This window comes from Platalea leucorodia (genome assembly GCF_965183815.1).
Source record: "Platalea leucorodia genome assembly, chromosome: 3".
Lineage (NCBI taxonomy): Eukaryota > Metazoa > Chordata > Aves > Pelecaniformes > Threskiornithidae > Platalea > Platalea leucorodia.
The window spans coordinates 6,503,321-6,521,618 of record NC_138825.1 but is presented as its reverse complement, the minus strand read 5'-3'; the positions used below and the strand labels follow the sequence as shown (position 1 = coordinate 6,521,618).

At 42.0% G+C, this 18,298-nt stretch overlaps 1 protein-coding gene across 2 annotated transcripts in view; it reads right to left on the bottom strand.

Moving 5' to 3' along the window:
- SNAP25 (synaptosome associated protein 25) overlaps positions 1–13,582 on the bottom strand; it is a gene marked incomplete at both ends in the record, with an annotated part of 29,711 nt that extends 16,129 nt beyond the window's left edge. For both annotated transcript variants that reach the window (XM_082305614.1, XM_082305613.1), the window contains 3 exons: positions 4,129–4,177; positions 12,824–12,865; positions 13,511–13,582. In XM_082305614.1, the coding sequence (XP_082161740.1) occupies positions 4,129–4,177; positions 12,824–12,865; positions 13,511–13,582 (163 nt within the window). The remainder of the gene's footprint in view (positions 1–4,128; positions 4,178–12,823; positions 12,866–13,510) is intronic.
- Positions 13,583–18,298: the final 4,716 nt, after the last annotated feature.

Below are 18,298 nucleotides of genomic sequence, written 5' to 3'. Positions count from 1 at the left end.
TGAAAGGCATTGCTGAGCACAGGTACAAATGGAAGAAAGCTGGTGGGGAGTGCTTGTGAGACCACATGTAGCTGTGCTAAAAATAATAGTAGACAAGGCACAACCTGCTTTTGGGGGGAGTTCGTTTTTCTTTTGTTCTGCTCTACACTTTCAACATAAATAATGCCATTTTCCCTGTAGAATCTGGAATAGTTGATAGGTTGGGTTTTTTGGTTTTTTGGGGGTTTTTTTTTTGGTTGTTTTTGGTTTTTTTTTTTTTTTTTTTTTTTTTTTTTTTTTTGCTAATTAGCAAACCATTTCTGACTGTGATCAGCTCAGCTCATAGGTGTTGTTGGAATGCCTCTAGCAACTCTGCTTTTGGCATCTCACTGCCTCTCAATTTTTGTGGCAGCTGTTGAATAGGACATAAGCTGGGGAAGGGGCCTGTGCAAGGGGCCATAATTTTGCTCTCTGATGGAAAGGAATGGTAATTATCTTTGTATTTACCACAGTTGTTTCTCCAGTGCCATAGAAACAGGTCAGCCATAACTCATACAAAACTGTAAAACTTGCAATTCATGCAAAAACCGTAGAGGTCAGCTAGCATGGGCACCATCACTTGGTGTCAACCCTTTTGCTTGTAGGGTTGCCCAGTTATTCCAAAGTTTAACTCCATACTTCAACTTGATCTAGGGTACAGATCTGCTGGGTAGATCAAGCTACTCTCTGCATTCTCTGGCACTGCTGGTTGTGCAGTTGCTGTTGGTGTGATGCAGGGAGAAAATTTCAATTGCATTGACATTTTCTATGTGGCTTATCAAAGTTGTAGATATTCCTCTATCTTGCCTTGGATGAAAAATAGCTGTGCTGCTGCTGTTGTTATTGGAAAAGTTTTTCCCCTCCACCCCGTTTTGAATACAAGAACAAAATTCTTTGGTAATACACGGTATGAGGACATCATCATACAAAAAAAGGTCCTTGAAGGTCCAAATCTCTCTGCCTGCTCATACTCCCAGGTGATGGGTGTTTCCTTTGGAGGAAGAGAGCTGCCACTCTGGGACCCCTACTATGTCTGCAATTCAGGTTTATCTTCATATCCCCACTTTGTATTATCAGTTTCAATTCTACACTCTACTTTTAACCAGCATGCATCCAAATGTTAACATTTTTCTAAGCTAGCGTGTTTCAAAGACATATTTAATGAAGCAGAGCAATTGCCACTGCTCAATAACCCTTTGCAGCATGAAATTTTTAGTGTAAAATGTAAATATTTTAGTTGAAAGCATTATGTACCTATCTATATTTAAATAATTAATTAAGGGAGATTGACTCGAGGCCAGGTTTAAAAAAAATGTAAGCATTGTGGATGCACACAGGGTCTGGGAAAGACTTTCTCAGTCGTGGAAAAAAATCTCAATCAGGAGAATCTAACCTCTTAGCTCCTTCCTGTGGGTTGCCCCGGGGCAGAACTGTGTTGAACTGGTTTGGGTGACAATACCTGGCTCAAAAATGCTAACTCTTGGTGTTGCAGAGGGACTACTCCAAAAGCCCACTCAGATTCCCAGTGACTTCAAAGGGCTCTGGAGGAGGTCTCTGGTTTTTATGACGGTCCCATTCTCTGTGAAACAGGAGTAATGAAAGCTCTTGTGAAGCTCCACATCTCTGTAGGGTCATAACAGGCTCTGTGGTCTGCTGCGCAGCCAGCTGTGCTAAACGTTTAGGCAACGGGAGCTAGCCAGACTGGCTTTATTGTATAAATACCTAGTATTGTAAAATTACGTTGACTTCTTTGCTTTTGTGATCCCAAAGACTTCTGCTTATTGATATCAGAAAATGAGTTCTGCTTTGCGTTATTTATATTAAGATTGGCTCAAAGTTTTCCTTGTGAGGTCTGTTTAACTTCAAAGCAAGCAATTTTGTAAGGAAATTTAGAAATAGAGCTTCAAGCAACTGCAGAGATTAGATATTCTGCTTGCCACCCACTGGAAAGATCAATGTCATGTTTTTTGTCTATTTAACACCTAATAATCTTAAGTGACTTGTGCAGTCAGCTGAAAAGAGATCACATGGCAGTGTTGGCAAATTATTTCCTTAATCTGATAATCTGCAGAGACATCCATGAGTTGCACACATTGCGCTAATTACAGAGGGTTCAAAGTCATCATTAGCGTATTTTACTCAATAATATAATAAATCCTTTATCGCTAAAATTAAAAAAAAAAATCAGGAATTATTACAGCTGCATATGGCTAAAATGGATAAAACTTAATTAAACATTTAACATAGTACAGTGGTTACAGTATTCCCAGAGTTTGTAGCATTGTTAGGCTGTTTTCCTTGAGAAACCCATACTGTATATTCACAAGCTTAATTTAGTGAACCACTTAAGGCACGACCATAACCAATTTAAAGAGGCTTTTAAATTGTTGGATTCTTTCCTGTAAGTATCGACTAACTGCACCTCTGGCCATACAATATACATTTTGGGTTTTACTGTCAATGAGAGTTTACTACAGAGTTCCCTGGGCTCCAAAGAGGTCAGTGGGTCCAGTCTCAGCTCCTTGGCTCACACGGACCATCCTTCCTAGCGTGACTAGAGAGTCGATGGGACAACTGATGCATACAGGGGGTTAGCAATGGTGGAACTCCAAAGTAAAAAACAAAATTCAAGGTTAAAACCAAAATAAAAACCCCTAGCAATCTGTGGAAAAATAACAGTTAAAGAACAGAAATATACTTTCCCAAGAATAAACACAAGGGAAGTTATAGGAACCACTAAAGTTTCTGCTGCTCTGCCTGTGAACTACATTGCAAGACACACCTGGGTATTTACAGACTTTCTCTGACAATATTTGTGATTTATTTTACCTGTATAATTCACTTCTGAAACAAAACACATTATTTAGACAGGTGCCATATCTCTTTCAGTGCAAGTAATTTCTGATTTTCTGTATTCAGTGATAGTTCTTGCACTGCTGTTATTCAGAAAAAAAAACTTTGAAGACAAGAAAATATTCTCCATAATTTTTTTTCTTGTCAAGACAAATTGATGCGACAAAATTTGGTTAGGTTACATTCTTTTCCCTGAAGGGAGGGGTGGGGGGGGAAGCAATGAGACATACATATAAAAGCAAATAGAATAAAATACTTTCTGTTCAGGTCCTGTTATTACTTTTCATTTGTTTTAGTGCCAGAGAGGCAGGGACATTACAGATGAAAGGGGTCTGTCAGGTTCTGCAGTCCATTTCCCAACAACGCCATACTGTTGCCTATAGTCGTCTGGGCTTGATGAGTAATATAGCATTACTTCTGTAGAAAACATTTCCTAATACAGTTTTGTGTCGTGCCACACAGTAAATAATAACAAGGGCTTTTGGGGGGCTAGTTTGATCTAGAGTAGCAGAAATTTATACTCTGTTGATTTAACTTCTCTTTGGAGACACTATTTTGCTGGTGCTGTGGGTCTGCAGCAAATGAAGACTTATTAATTTGGGGGGGGTAAGCTACCTGCTTCTTTGTAATATTATGAAGGGCAAAAAAAGTAATTTTCTGGAATGTATTGAATATATCTAGCTCCGTCTTTGCCACTGTCATCCACAGACAGGGACTCGCCTAAGCTTGAAAGCTCCTACGTGGCCAATTGTAATGAGCTGATAGTGTCATAGCTTTTAATGTTACGTTCCTGTTATCCTCACTGACATTTCTATACAAAAAGCAACTGAATTTTACACAAGCTAAATCTGTTTTACTTTCTCTTGTGTTGCATTTAATGCATACTTCTCACTTGTAGCTAAAACAAGTGAGAAAATTACATAGCACCTGTGTAAATAATGTTGGATTTTACACTTATGGAGGCAAATCTTCCCATTGTGTTGCTGGATCTTGACCCAAAGCTTGCTGAAAAAATGATGATTTGGATGAGTTCAGCCTGCAGCTCCGACATTAATGGGAAACAGATCAAAAGAAGTACAGACTGTTGTGCAGTTATTGTACGTTCCTCTGTCAGACAACAAAGCTAAAGGCAAAGAGATTCTTGGGTTCTCATGCACAACCACACGTGTTTTACCGTCCTCGTTTTCAGGATTGCACACAGTTAGTACAGTACTTTGAGAATGGTTATACTTCCTTACTGAAGCAATCTGAACTTACCTCCTTGCTCATCCAACATAACCAAAGTCCTGATACCAGCATCTTTACTCTACATCCCAATAGTGGTAGCAAGGTAAGGAGAGAGAGGGGGAGAAGAAACAGAGAGAGAGAGAGAAAGAGAGATCAGTGAGGGAACACTCAGCCCTAGGTATGGGACATAGGAAGACAAAAGAAAAACAGTGAAAGGAATGACAAGGTCATAAGGGGCTGGTGGCACAGTCCAAAGACCTTATGTACCTGGCCACTGTACAAGGAACTGGGTGCTCTCAATTGTACCATCAATACTTCAGGATTCACTGGGATACTGAACTATCTCAGTCCTGGACTAAGATTAAAATAATCACTTTACACAAGAGTAATTTCTAGAAAGAGAGGGTTCATCTCCAAGCTCTCTGAAGCAGGAGAAGGGAGGAAGGGGGTGTTGACATTGCAGGTGTATGTTCATCCCACAGGAGAAATTACCAAGGAAAACAGATATGGCACAGACATGTTTGGTAAGGAGGCATAGTGGTTTGTACATAGCCCTTGCAACACAGAAGTCAGCGAGCTTACCTACTTAGGAAATCCATTTTAAAGCAGGCTAATATTTAATAGGATTAAGCCATGTTTTTTGGCTTGGAGATCTAATAGATATGGATTTGAGCCAAGTTTTAGTTCAGTGAAGAGACATCTTTAGCATCAATGGACTTTGGATCGAGCTTGAAAGCAAGATTTTTAAAACACCTACATGCTGATCCTACCCCTGCTTCCATGGAGGTTAATGGGAGTCTTATCATCGTCTTTGCTGGACACGGGGCTTGAGCAAAAGCTGAGCAATTCAGAGCTCCCACCTGCCTGAATCAGCAGCAGGGCACCTTTCACAAATACAGTTTTTGCGTGCATTATCATCGCTCTGGGATGCGATCAGGTGTCTCGGGTTTCTGGGTGCTGTGATACTAAGCTATATCACAGATCAGATTAGCTGCTTTTTAATTACGAAGGAGAAACTTGCTCCATTCTTCTTGGAGCAGTGATAACGTCTGTGAATAATTAATGGGCTGAACGATCTCCTGACTGTTGCATTTCAATAGCAGATGAAGTCAAGTCCTCTATGGCCTGACAGCTTGCCAGGGGAGTTACCTGTACATGTGCAGCAGTAATATAACTGCTTCCGTGAACATAAAGCCATCCATACCCCTGTGAAGCAGATAAAGTTGGTGGTGTCGATTTTGCAGAGGGCAGTGGAGATGCCCACAGTTGCACAGGAATGTGAGGAACAGAAACCTGGAGTCCTGACCTTCCCTTTTGCTTTTTCAGGCCATCATCCCCCTCTTTGAGGCAAATTAAGGACTTCATATTATCCTTCCTCCCAGCTGCCCTGCTCACTGCCATTGCTCATCTCTTTCTGGGAGCAGTGAAGTCTCTCTGGCCGTCAGCTGCCCGGTCTGTGCTCGCAAGGCGCTCCCAGGCAGCCCACATTGGCTCAGCTACAAGCCTGACTCTCTGCCACACTCGAGGGCTATCTGGCTGGTGCAGCTGGTGCTTCTCTGCTTTGCTTCAAGAGGATCTTTCTCGGTTCAAGAGGGATGCGAGATGCCTCTTATTCCGCTCCTGTCTGCCTCTCTCTTCACTCCTATTCTTGTCTTTAACGTCTACGTCACTGTAGAAACTGGGAAAAACATCAGATGTGTGCAGCCTGGTTTGTCGTGTCCGTCCCCCACCCCTTTTTTTTTTTTTTTTAAACCCTTGTGTGAGTTGCCAGGTGGCGAGAAAAAGCCTCCTGCCTCTCCCCACAGTCTGCTGTGCCCTACTGCCCCTGGGTCAGCTATCGACCAGGTACCCACTGCTGCTTTCTCTCCCTTCAAGCTCATAGTGCATTTGCTTGAATCCCAGCCAGCTTTTATTTTTGCAACCTTTAGAAACTTGGGGTCCAAGGGTCATCTTAGATTTGCTTATTTAGAGTAAGGAAACAGCCTTTAATGGTCTTATTTTCTGTAGGGTAGGTGCACTGGATGTGCAATAGCTTTTTATTGTGCTTTTTCTATGCTCTTGGTACCGAAGGATGTCTTACCCCAAAAGATTTATATATATTTTAAAAAACGTGCCTCCTGCAAGCACAAGGAGACTGCTTAGGTCCTGAGTCATCTTGTGTTTGAGTAAATATGGTGCAGTCTGACATGGAGCCCTTCTAAATATTGGACTCGGGAAACCCACTATTGGTGGTGTGATAGTTGTTGGCTTTCAGTGAGATAAACATGGTCAGGCTGAGAAATGTTTGCTGCTCCTTAACCCTCTGACCTTATTTTCCTGCAATTTTTAACATCTGAGCAAACCACCGACATGCAGCTAAGATGTCCAGTGACCTGAATAAGACCTATGCTGAGAGACAAATTCAGCAATTAGTCCTTATGGTTTGTATTTCATATTAAATCCTTGCACAGAGCAAAAAAGGTGCAATTTTCTTTTACTTACCTGACCATCAGTGCTATTTGATTTTATCAGGCAATACTGTATCTCTTAAGAGCAGCCTGCCACAGCATTAATACTGAATGTGAAAATACTAAAGGGCGTGCACTGAATATACTTGTCTTCATCTGAGGTCTAATCCAAAGCATATTGAAGCTAATAAGAAGATGCTCACTGACAAAGATGAGAGGTGATTCAGACATCAAGTGACAATCTCCTTCTGTTCCAAGTTTCTATTAAACATCAATTTTCAGCTTTTTCACAAAATATTAACTGTGTAAAGCCAATTAAAGAAAAAAATCACATTTGTGCATTTAAAACAGATTGAGAATTTCCTAGAAGTTCAGTATTTCCATTGTGACTGACCTTTTAGATAGCTCAAAACCAAACATGTCTGTAAGACAGAACTATTCTAAAAATGTGCTCATCATCCAAATGTCTGAGCAGGAAAGAAACACTCAATAACTGACCCTCAGTGACAATAGATGGAGACATCTCTGGAAACTACAAAACCTCTTCATTGAAAGGAATGTAGAGGAAGAAATGTGCCACACAAGTGTGTTTGGGGCCCAAACACAGACAACGTTGGCGTTTTCTGCACTAAAAGTATCACAGAAACTCCCCTTGGTCTCCATGGGGGCAGGTGTCAGCAGACACACTTGAACTGGTTGCTGAGAGAATGTGTAACAGGAGGTGAAGAAAGCCCTGTTTACAAAGTGCCAGCCCAGAAGAATATTTTTTACAACAACTGATCATAAAACCTTGATAACAGGCTCCCAGAAGAACCATGGTCATGGTGGGGGGCCGGTGACCATGCTTTGATTTGTCTGGTCCTGAGGGCTCAGGAAGGGTTTCCCACCCACATCCAGTGCTCACCAACGTCAATGAGATCCTACGTGGGAAGCCGTGAACGGGTAGAAGTAGTGAGGTCTGTCTTGTTATGAAAATGTGTGCTAATGGTACGCTTTCCCCAGGATTAGAGCCCTTCTTTCTTCCTGTGCAATGGAGGAATTTCTTAAGACCCTCCAGTCCTTGCACAGGCAATCATCTGTTTAGTTTGTGGCAAAATAAGGATTCTGAAAAAATGGGATGCTTAGGGTAGTTCAGGCCAGAGAGGAGAAAAATGCATCTTTCATAGGTCCCTACAGAGTTTGTGGAGCACGTGCCGTTTTAATCCAGCTCTGAAATCTATCACAGCCTTCTCTCTCCAGAGTTACTTCTGACTCTCCTTGTCTTCTTGTTGCACTTGAGAGGAGAATTTGGACTGCTGGATTTTGCCATGGTACAGCAAACATCTCACGCTCTTGTCCTTTAGAAGAAAATGGCACAGCACAAATTGCTTTTGTTGAGGCATTAAACTGACAGCTCTGGAATTCCTCTGTTTATCCATAAAGTGGGTATACTGCAAACGGTAAAACATAAAACCTTTCCCATGCAGCCCTTGAACACACTCAGCCCTGACTCGAGGAATGAGCAGGGCAGCCCGCCTGTCCTCTCAGACTTTGATTTCCATGGAGACTACCATGGGTTGCCAACTGTTTTTCTGCAAAGACCTGACAAGTTTTGCACCCAACATGACCCCTCAGAGCAGGAAGCCATCGCTTTTGACTTTTAAAAATTAGCCACATTAGGGGAAAGAGGACCATGAATATAGACTCCATAAAGTTTATGAAAGTTGATGTCCTTTGACCTTTCAGTAGCACTAAGCTCTAGTGTTTAGACGAAAGCAAACCAACAAAGAGTACTGGTTTGGGTTCAACATGTTTTTGTGAAGCACATGCCTTGGTTCTCCACTAGACCACAGGCTAGGCTACTGATCAGAAAGCCAGAATATATGATTTTAAAGCTCTGGGCTTAATTCAGCTCTTAGATACATCTTCATAAGTCTGTCAATGCTTCAGTGAAGCCAGTTTAACAGCATAACTGGGACCCCTGTTGGAGGCATTATCCTCAATCTTCTGTAACAGCTTTTTAAAACTTTTTTTTTTTTTTTTTTTTAGGGTCTCACTCAGAGCAAGTCAGCAACAAGGCGTTCACTGAAATTTGCCCAGCACTTTGGAGGGGAAATGCATTGCCGTATCACTTCTTATTATTACTGTTATGTCACTTAATTTCCCAAGGTGGAAATAAAACCAGGAAGAGAATTGGGATGACTTCTCAAAGGATCCATCAGTCCCTCCAGGAACACAGTGTGTTGCGTCCTATCCATGCCTGCTACAAAAGGCAGCTACTCCAACTTTAGTGTAGCCTGAGGGGTGATTTTCATAACAGCATAAGGGAATGATGTATCAGATAGAGAATCCAAATTCTAGAAATCACTTTCTCTGCATTTCAGGACATAACCTGAAAAACAGATATACACTCTCAGTTATGTGAAGAACATAAACTTCCACTTCAATGAAGAATTTTGCTTTAATCGATATGGATTATAGAGTTTGTTTTGAATAAATTAATACAGACAATTATGTACCAGGACAGGCTGACATGGCTAGCAGTTCCCAGAGACACTAAAGAGAAGTGTCAACACCCTAAAGACAAAAATGTGGTCAAAGAAACATTTTTTAGTCATCCGTAGTAATGCATTTCCTCAGCTCCTGCTCCAAGTTCACTGTCACCCTGTTAATGCTGCAATGTCTCTCCATGCCTGATTAAAGAGCCGTGTTACTTCTCAGAGCCTGTTAGCTCACCCTGTGGTTCAGATCCTCAGCCGATATCAGTCTGTGACCGCCCGCCCTTGAATCCTGTGTGCCTGGTTTTCATCTACCACAATGACCCTGACTCCAGTGCTACCCCGCTGGTTTACATAGACGAAGGGGTCTAATCCTGCATAGGAAGAACTGAGACCAGAATTACAAATCACCTTCCCCTGTGCCAGATATGTATTTCTGTGGAATTACACAGATTAAAACACTTTTCTGAGTAGAACCATTCCAATAGCTAACGATGTCAAAGGGATTTTTCCAAAGCTTTGACAAGCTTTGGAACAAACTCTAAATTAACAGAATGGATTTTTTTAATTCTTCAGACTATAATTAAGGAATATTTGACTGCGATAATAATGTCAGGGGAAACTCATTTCCCAATCACGAATGGAGGCAGTTAGTAAAATGGCATACTGTATGCCCAGTGTCCCGTGTAGAGCAGCATCACGAGGTTATCAGACATTTATAACTTACCATTTCAGTTTTGATATGTTAGTAAACTTGACCCTGACCTCCCAGTATATGAGAGGAGAAGATAGTCCTGTCTGAATTTAAATGTACAAAACAGCCTTTTTATCTGTACATGTTGCTGAGTGCTTTCTTGCTGGGCTTTCTACAGTACTGATCTTATTGATATTTTTTCCCTTGCTGCATCATAGCTAGAAACCATCTTTTTTTTTCCACCCTACAACAATTGATTTTCTTTAAAGGCCATGATGGTTCCACTGGAAGATGGTAGTAGACTCACGGCTTTTCCCCTTGTATGTGTTATTCTGCATTTCATAAAGTTGGCTCAGAGGTAAAAGCTTGAACAAGAAAATAAGAAGGTCAGCTACAAACTATATATTTAGTCTCACTTCTTCTGCCTCAGTTCATTTTTATGTTTTGGCCTGAACATTGCACAGCATCATCATAAAATACAGGTATTTATAGCACTGAGTAGCTCAGATGAGCATTGGTCAGTGTAGATGTGACTGTGTTGCATGGGTATGCTGGGCACCACAGAGCAAACTGATTTCTCTAATCTGCCATCTCAGTACGTAGCTGCCTTGCGGCAAAGCAGTGATGACTTTACAACAGCCACTCACCACTTCTCGCTTCCCCTGTTGTGCCAGGACTGAAACAATTATCTTCTTGCAAAGATGGGTTATAAAAATAAGAAGCAGTAACAGATTTGGTTTTCCTTGCCGACGTTCCCCAGGAACAGCACCAGGGCTTACTCTCCAAACTCAGCCTAGTCTTCTTGGGCAAGGAGGGCACGGTCCTTTGGGGACATCAGTTTTGTCCCCCAGGCTATGACCTACATTTCAGTATTAAGGATGCCTTGTACTGCTATAGGGCTTCCCTGGGTAGAGAGCACTCTTCTGTCTCTAGACTGCAGCCAAGTCAGTCTGTTTATTCTGTATTTTTCTAGTATCTAACAGAGCGGAGCCAACCATGACAGGAATGCATGCATATGTATGCAGTAATAATGCTTAAACATGGAGGCATCCTTTTCCTGAGTAAGGAATAAAAGATTTGCTGTATCAAGAGAACAGAGTAAAAAGCATTCTTTCACTGAGAAAGAATATATTCTATCTCTGCCCACTAGACAGGTTCTGCTAAGCAAGGGAGTCTAATTGGATTTTGGGGGGTCTATTAAATCAGAGCAGTGCAAGTTCAACTTCAAAGACACTCACCATTTGTCTTTTCAGTATAAAATCTCTCACTCCCTAAATGCTGCATTCTTTTAAAAGTAGCCAGGAAATGGGCTTGGAGTAATCAACCAACTGTTTAGACCACAGAAGAATTTTAAACGTCTTTTGTAGTCACATTAGTGAAAATAATATTCCGCTCATTGTAGAAGAATTCCCTTGACTACTCGGTGCTAGTTTTAGAAACTTCTCTATTTGGACAGGAACATATTGTAGCATCTGAATAAAAGCCAGGTCCTGAGAGATGCTGAGCTCTTCCAAGAAGCGCTAGAGTCCTACATAAATTCATTGGTAAATTCAGCAGTCCCAGTTCTCCTCCCACTTTGCCATTTGCTGTGATTTAATACTGAAATTCCAGTGGCACTCACAATATGCTGGTTCAATATGTTAGGAAGACTCAAGCAGTGCATAGGTCACAGAAATACGGCTCAGGAGAGACAGGGCTGATATTTACTGATGGCTTGGCCCTGAGCAAATCACTTCCCTTTCCTGCGCCTCTCTTTCTTCCCACTCATCATCTGCCTTGTCTATTTAGATCACAGGCATTTGGGGGCAGCAGGCTCTCCTGCCTTGCGTTTGTGGAGGTACCCATGTGAGACTCTCTTCCATGTCGGTGAATTGATTTCAGCGGGAGCTGCATCCAGCATAGAGTTGACATAAAGTGATGGTGAGAAACGGCATGTCCAGGGAATTGAGCAGCAAAAAGGGACAGATTGCTTGTGAGACAAGAGCATGTTTTGGCTGCAAGGGGCCCAGATCTGAAGTGTTTGTGGAGGAGGAGGGATGCTGACTATGCTCAATGACCTGTGTCTGTGTATCTGTACATGGAAATTTAATTTTGTCTCTACTGGACTCCATTGATCTCCACAGTTGTGATTGGTTTCAAGGCCGTGAAGCCTACGGCTGGGCTTGTGCTTGTTCCTGAACGTGGGACCTGATGTAATTTTCTTCTTGTTGTCTCTGCTGGAGACTCCTCTGGTTGTCAGGAGTACTGGGACTGTCAGTGCTGATGACCCTGATTAAAAATGTCACCAGCTCCAGAGCCAAAGCTCACATGGTGTCTGAAAATAATACCTCCTGTCAAGCGGGAGCAAAGTTTTCCACCACCTGATGGCTGAACACTCTGAACTGAACTGAGTTTGGGAATTTATGACTTTTAAACCCCTTTGTTACAAAGAGGGTGAAGCGAAGCCTGACTGACTTGTTTTTTCCCTTCTGGGAGTGACCCCTCCAGGCAGGACTGAGCCTGGGTTCCCTTCCTCAGCACCCTGGAAAACCAGAGAACTTCCTTCTCCAGAGCTGTCAGTCTGGGACATCTCATGAGCCTTGAAATCCTAATAAATATTTCGCAGATACATAAAGAAGTGGAACTTCCATGCTGTGGTGACTGATGCTCTGTAAATAGCTGCAAGTGTTTAGGAAAGGGAGGTATTTAGAGACAACAGGGAAACAGACTGAGGGCCTTTCTCCCCTTCCCCGGTTGCAGTGTTATGGCAAGGATGCCAGAGCGGTGCCGGCACAAGGCTCCACGAGCTCTGTAGCAAACTTGGCTGCTTGTCCCTGATTCCAGGTCACCTTCAGAGTCTGTTTCCTTGGTTGATCTCGAGTAGCCTGTCTCAGTAGATACTCAGGTATGGGCAAAACAGTGCCTCAGCAGCTGGTCTGCAGTGTGACACTTGGCAACTAGGGCACAGTGTCTTGGATGACCCTCGTAAGGGGGTAAGGAGGGACGGAGTGGCACATAAAGCCGTGGCCATGCCCTAGCCATGTGAGTTAACAAAAAAACACTTCCAGTGTCAGACTCTCCATCACTTTTGGTCACAATAGAAGTGCAAATAAAATGCAAATCCTTACCTCTTCAACAAGCTGCAGCATTCGACGGGTGCTCTCAAGGGACTGAAAAAAAGAGAGGAAAAAAGACTTAGATTTGGCAAGATACAGGTTCCGACAGTAATGTGCAGGCTCATGCTGACAGTATGCTTTTCCTACGCTCTTTGCCTTCCCTCAAAATCAGGCCATCAGCAGGGTACTGGTGATCTCTTCATCTTCAGCTCTCTGTTACGGCTTGCTAATGCAGCAGTTCTCACCGCATCTCGGGGCAGCTGCAGTCTCTAAGGCTTGCGCTCCCCTTGCTCACGCGTTGCGGCGGTAGTGCTTGAAACAGCTGGTGTTCCACTTTAAAAATAAAGTCTGTGGTTCTCAGCTAAGACTTTTCAGGGACCTAATTGGTGACTTTTAACATTTAATAGGTTTGGCAATCCTCAGAAAATATTAAATTGCTGCTTTTTGCTCTGAGGCCAGTCAAATTGATGCAGACTCTAATACCTAAACCAAACTCACGATCAATAAATGCCTTAATCTAGACTAAACATGACATTAAATTTTACCCCGGCTCATTTCATTTCTAATTCTGCTTTCAGTGTAAAGCTGATGGAAAACAGAATCAGCTCTAGAAATCCTTTGCCGGATCAGCTCCTATTTCTGGATATGTCTCTCACACCAAACCCAGCCCCAAGTTTGCTGTTTAGCTATCAGTCTCACTTCATCAGCAAGCTGGTCGGCACGCCGCTGCATTTCTTCCAACTCATTGCGCATATCAGCGTCTTCCGCCATTTTAGCTGTGGGTGTGTTTGTGGAAGCTGCAGATCAAGGATTTGCGCTCAGCTGCTTGTGAGCCTGGAAGACAGCGAAAAGGGAAAGAAACAGTGTGGTTAGGCTCCCTGGCTCACTGAATTGTGCTTAAATGTCAGTCCCACAAAAGTGCTTTTATTACATGAGTGCCCTCAGCCAAACTCTTTCATTCTGGATAGCAATTCCTATATGGTACAGAGCACACAGGATTGTTCAAGGTGGTGCTTTGTTCCTGTATTATTAATCACTCTTGAAGAACAAGGATGTATCCTTGTCGGGTTCTTTGAGGAAAATCCTTCCTTTTTTTCTTAACCTTTCAAATGCTATTCATATCGAAGCTGGAGACTCAGGAGGTGGTTTTTGCTACCAGAAAGAGTCTTGAGACCCATTCATACTTCTCTAGAATTAAAAGCCTTTACATGAAGGAGGTCAAGGTCAAGCATATGCCCCTCATGTCCTATATTTCAGCTGCATTGCTTGGACGGCTGGACGCTCAGCTAATACATCTGCAATGAAATTAAAGACAATGAAACTTTGCAGATTTTTATCGGCTAATGACTTGTCCACCATGCTCTAGTTCAGACTCTGAAATAATATTTACAGCTGGGAGAATAATATTTAGACTGGGAGAAGCTGTCTACCCGGGAGAATCCTTCATTTTAGGGGAAGTGATGGCAGCACCTAACTGGTATTTTCAACTTCTCCCCAAAGTGGGTCAGATTCTGATCTTGGTTATCCCTCTCAATACAGAACGCCACTGAGCTCATCCTAACCACAGACCAGGATGCAGCCCATTAATCCTCATTTGGGTATGGTTTATTTTTTGTTATAAATTCGAGCTAGCTCTGATTACTGAGCATGACTTGATTAAGAAAGGCGGGTCCTCCTACCATCTGTCAGGTCTTTATAACAACAACACTGGCTTATTTCTTTGCTTGATTCAGGCATGGCGCATTGCAAATTACTGCTCACTGAATGTTAGATTTGTTCTTTGCAGGAAAACCTAATCCCAGGTGCAGAGGAGGTGGGGAAGTTGTGGGGGACTGCAAATAAACAGCCATCAAGCACACGCTATCATGCTCAATTACTGAAAGAGGACAAAAGCAGCCCCTTTCAGCAAAGCTGCTCTAAGAAGGCAAAATCCCAGGGGCTATTTTCTGTCCTGTCTTTGCGATACATGCAGCCTTTATGAAATGAGATAAGTCAGGGCAGAGCTTGGCTCTAAAATTTTAACAATAATAACTCTGTTTAAATGGAAGTTATTATCTGTTGGAGATGAATCTGTTCCTTGCTTTGGCAGCACTCACTGTCAGGACAAGTATGGGCTGAACAGGTACAGCTGAGGGGCAGGGAGATTTCCTGGATCACACTCTGTTTGCTTAGAAATGTATAAGGAAAGCAGACAGCTCCTTGCATTTCCTCTGCAGCTTCAACAACGGATTTGCTGTTTTTCTTATCTAAGAGGGAATATGTGACCTTCAAGCCTTCCCATTAGCTGTGCCCTCGCTCGTGGTTGCTTTTCCTCTTTGAAGCTACAGCAGGAAGAAATCCATCTCGAAGAGTCAGCCCTGCAGCTACTGGCACGGCATCTGACTTTCATCACTGAGCACATCGTCACATCCTTGTCAGAGGGAGACTGACATTTTGTGATGGGTCACACAATGTTTAGGAGCCCAAATGTACGCTGGAGAAGCAGCCCACCCGGTTCTGCCAGCTCCATGGTCACAGCGGTATGAAGGACCAAGCTTAAGCAACTCATCTGCAGCCCCAGCTGATGCAAACACAGAGCTTAATTTCATGGCTAATATTCAGACTGATATCAGGCACTTCAAGGATGCTCACAAACAGCAGTAAATAGGCTTTACAAAAAATGGCACACTGAGGATTAGGAGGAAAAGATGAACCAGGAATTGGTCTTCTCCTGAAGGGCATATGAAAGTGTGGGGACACTCTCAAGGCCACCCCAACCTTCCCACCCTGCTGCCACACTCACATCGTCTTTTGTGGCACATCACGCACCCCCAGGAAGACACTACTCCTGATTAGCAAATGGAGCATGCTCAGCTGGGATAAAAGAAGTTATTTCGGTAAAGAACCACTCTCCAAACTCCTGTCCCACTTGGCACAGGCTGGCACTAGCACTGGTCACTGCTTCACAAATTGTGGTTTTTCCCAGATCGAGGCAAAACTCGGCATTTAAATATTTCTGGCACAGCCTCTGCGACAGAATACCAGGATTAAGCCTGTGGACCTAGTTTTAGAATATTTAGTTAAAATATTCTCCTCTGCCTGGATCCCTCATTACGCTTGTGCTGGCAGAATAACAGCACTGAGCTTTAGCAAAAATCAGGACAATTTAGACGTGACTTTGGGAATTTGGGACTAATTGGTGTATACATCTAGCTGCGAGGGGCAGGAAACTGGTTCTGCATTATGTCTATCTGGTAGCATCTTACTAGCTGTAAAGTGGGAGATGATGCATGAGTGAGAGGATGGGATGCTAACAGGGGATTTCGTTCAGTCTCTAAGCATATCCGATGTGAGCTGAATGATTACAGACATGTACGCGAGTGAAGGTGGCACGAGTGCCTCTACTGACAATAATGAATAATACAGCCTGTTTGTCAGTCACCACAGATGATAAAAACTGCACAGAAAATTCAGTCCTCAAGTAGATTCAAGCCTGACTTTTGATCTTTTACTTATTAATTTTTGATTGTGAGCCAGCGGTGGTGTTGGGTAGTGCAAAAAAGAAACAAAGTGGAGAAACTTTGTGATTTTTCTTTAGAGTTATTCTTCTCAGTTAGTTAGAACCCATCGGTTGGCATCTTAGTGACACACACATCCTATTTTGCATCAAGCTAAAAAAAATGTCAGAGGTTGTAACCAGAGAGATGTTTTGTAGCAAGCGATTGAATTTGACAGGTTTATTGAGATTGTTTGGTATTTGTAAAGCACTTAGAATGGATTGAGAAATAGCAAAAAGCATTCTTCCAGACAAGTCATTTTACATCAAGTTTTAGTCATAAACAAAAGTGCCCTGCAGCAGTGCTGATTCAACTTTATTTAATAGAAAACCGTGCACAACAATCAATAAAGGTTACTGATTTGCACACAGTATGATAAACTACAGATATTTTGCAGATGGCTGGGAATGGTTTTAAATTTTTTGCAGATTTTGCAGTTTAAAATGTGGCATAGGACAGATTAGAGATAGGATTTTCCTTGAAAAGCCCCACTGAGGCTGGAATTCCATTCCAGTGTCATGAATTTCCAAGAACAAATCCTGTTATCAATAAAATCCTGTAGGGAGCAGATTTATGTTTTAAAGGGAATTATTTCTCTACAGTACAAATTAACAGTTTTCCTTCTATGGTGTTTCTTAGGAACACCTATAGATAGGAACACCTTAGGAACACCTATAGGTGTTCTTAGGAACACCTATAGATAGTCGTCTTGATATATTAAAACATTAAACTGAATAGATTATAGGAATGGCCAAGAAAAGGTAAACCATAATGGATTTGCTCTCACTGATTACTGGAGAGACTTTCAAAAGCATAAGGTATTAGTCTGTCTTGGGCACACTGAAACCTGCTCTTGCTTTAGTAGAATGGGAACAGGGCAAAGATACTGTTGAGGACTTTTGAGTAACAAATTCCTTGTGGAATTTATATTTTTCATAATAGCTGATATTTTTCATTCTGTTCTCATTCAAGCTGATTTGAACAAGTATCAAAATCCTATCATTGCCTTAGGAACCTCTAATATAACCAGAAATAACCTCTCCAAAATGTACTCTGTGCTTTCAATATAAACTACATTTTATGTTGTCTACAGTCACCGCAAAGATGACAGATCAGAAAACCAAAGTTGTGATGTAATACGTTAAGCTCTTTAGATCTAAAACTTTGATTAAAAAAAAAGTTGCTACAGAAGTTACAGCCACTTGCACACACTCAGCCAATTTGTGTTTATACTTGCAATAATTGTATACACAAATGCAAGCTCAAAATTTCACGAGGACATTGGTTTTTCCATTTCAGAAAAGGGAAAGGAAATCCTCTGGGTTCATACACAAACATACATGGGGGTCTCTTAAAAGGAGATAAAAGTCCAAACGTTGCTACGAAAAACTGTGTACATCATGTACCAAGCTGTGCTCTGTGTCTTCTGGCCAACGCAAGTCACTTTGGGGACTTGGGTGACTTACATCAAATTCTGTGTGAGCCAGTCTTATATGTTACGCCAGTGCTCGTACAGTAGCACAAAAGCAGGCTAAAGAAAAATACAAAGAGAGACTGGCTAATGGAAACACATTGCCTATTATACTTTGAATTCTGCATCTGCTATTTTAGTAGTGTTCAGATGCAATAAAGAATCTCATAGCGAGAACGTTATATATCCTTATGGAGTTATGCTGAAGTCTAAGAGAGACCTACATATATCCCTAGAGGAAGAGAGATACAATGAGTGACCTTTGAAAGCAAATATTTGCTTCACAGTGATATAAACACTTCAATGCAATAAATACAGGAAAATGAAAATGCTGCAATTTACTGTGGTGAAGGCAACACTGCAATAAAGTGTTCTTTTTTAAGCACTCTCCCTGTTATTAAAGGACACATCTATTCTTCCCGTGGATATTTGTAGCCAGAGGATGACTGCAGTGGCATATTCTACTGAAAAAGTCCGAGT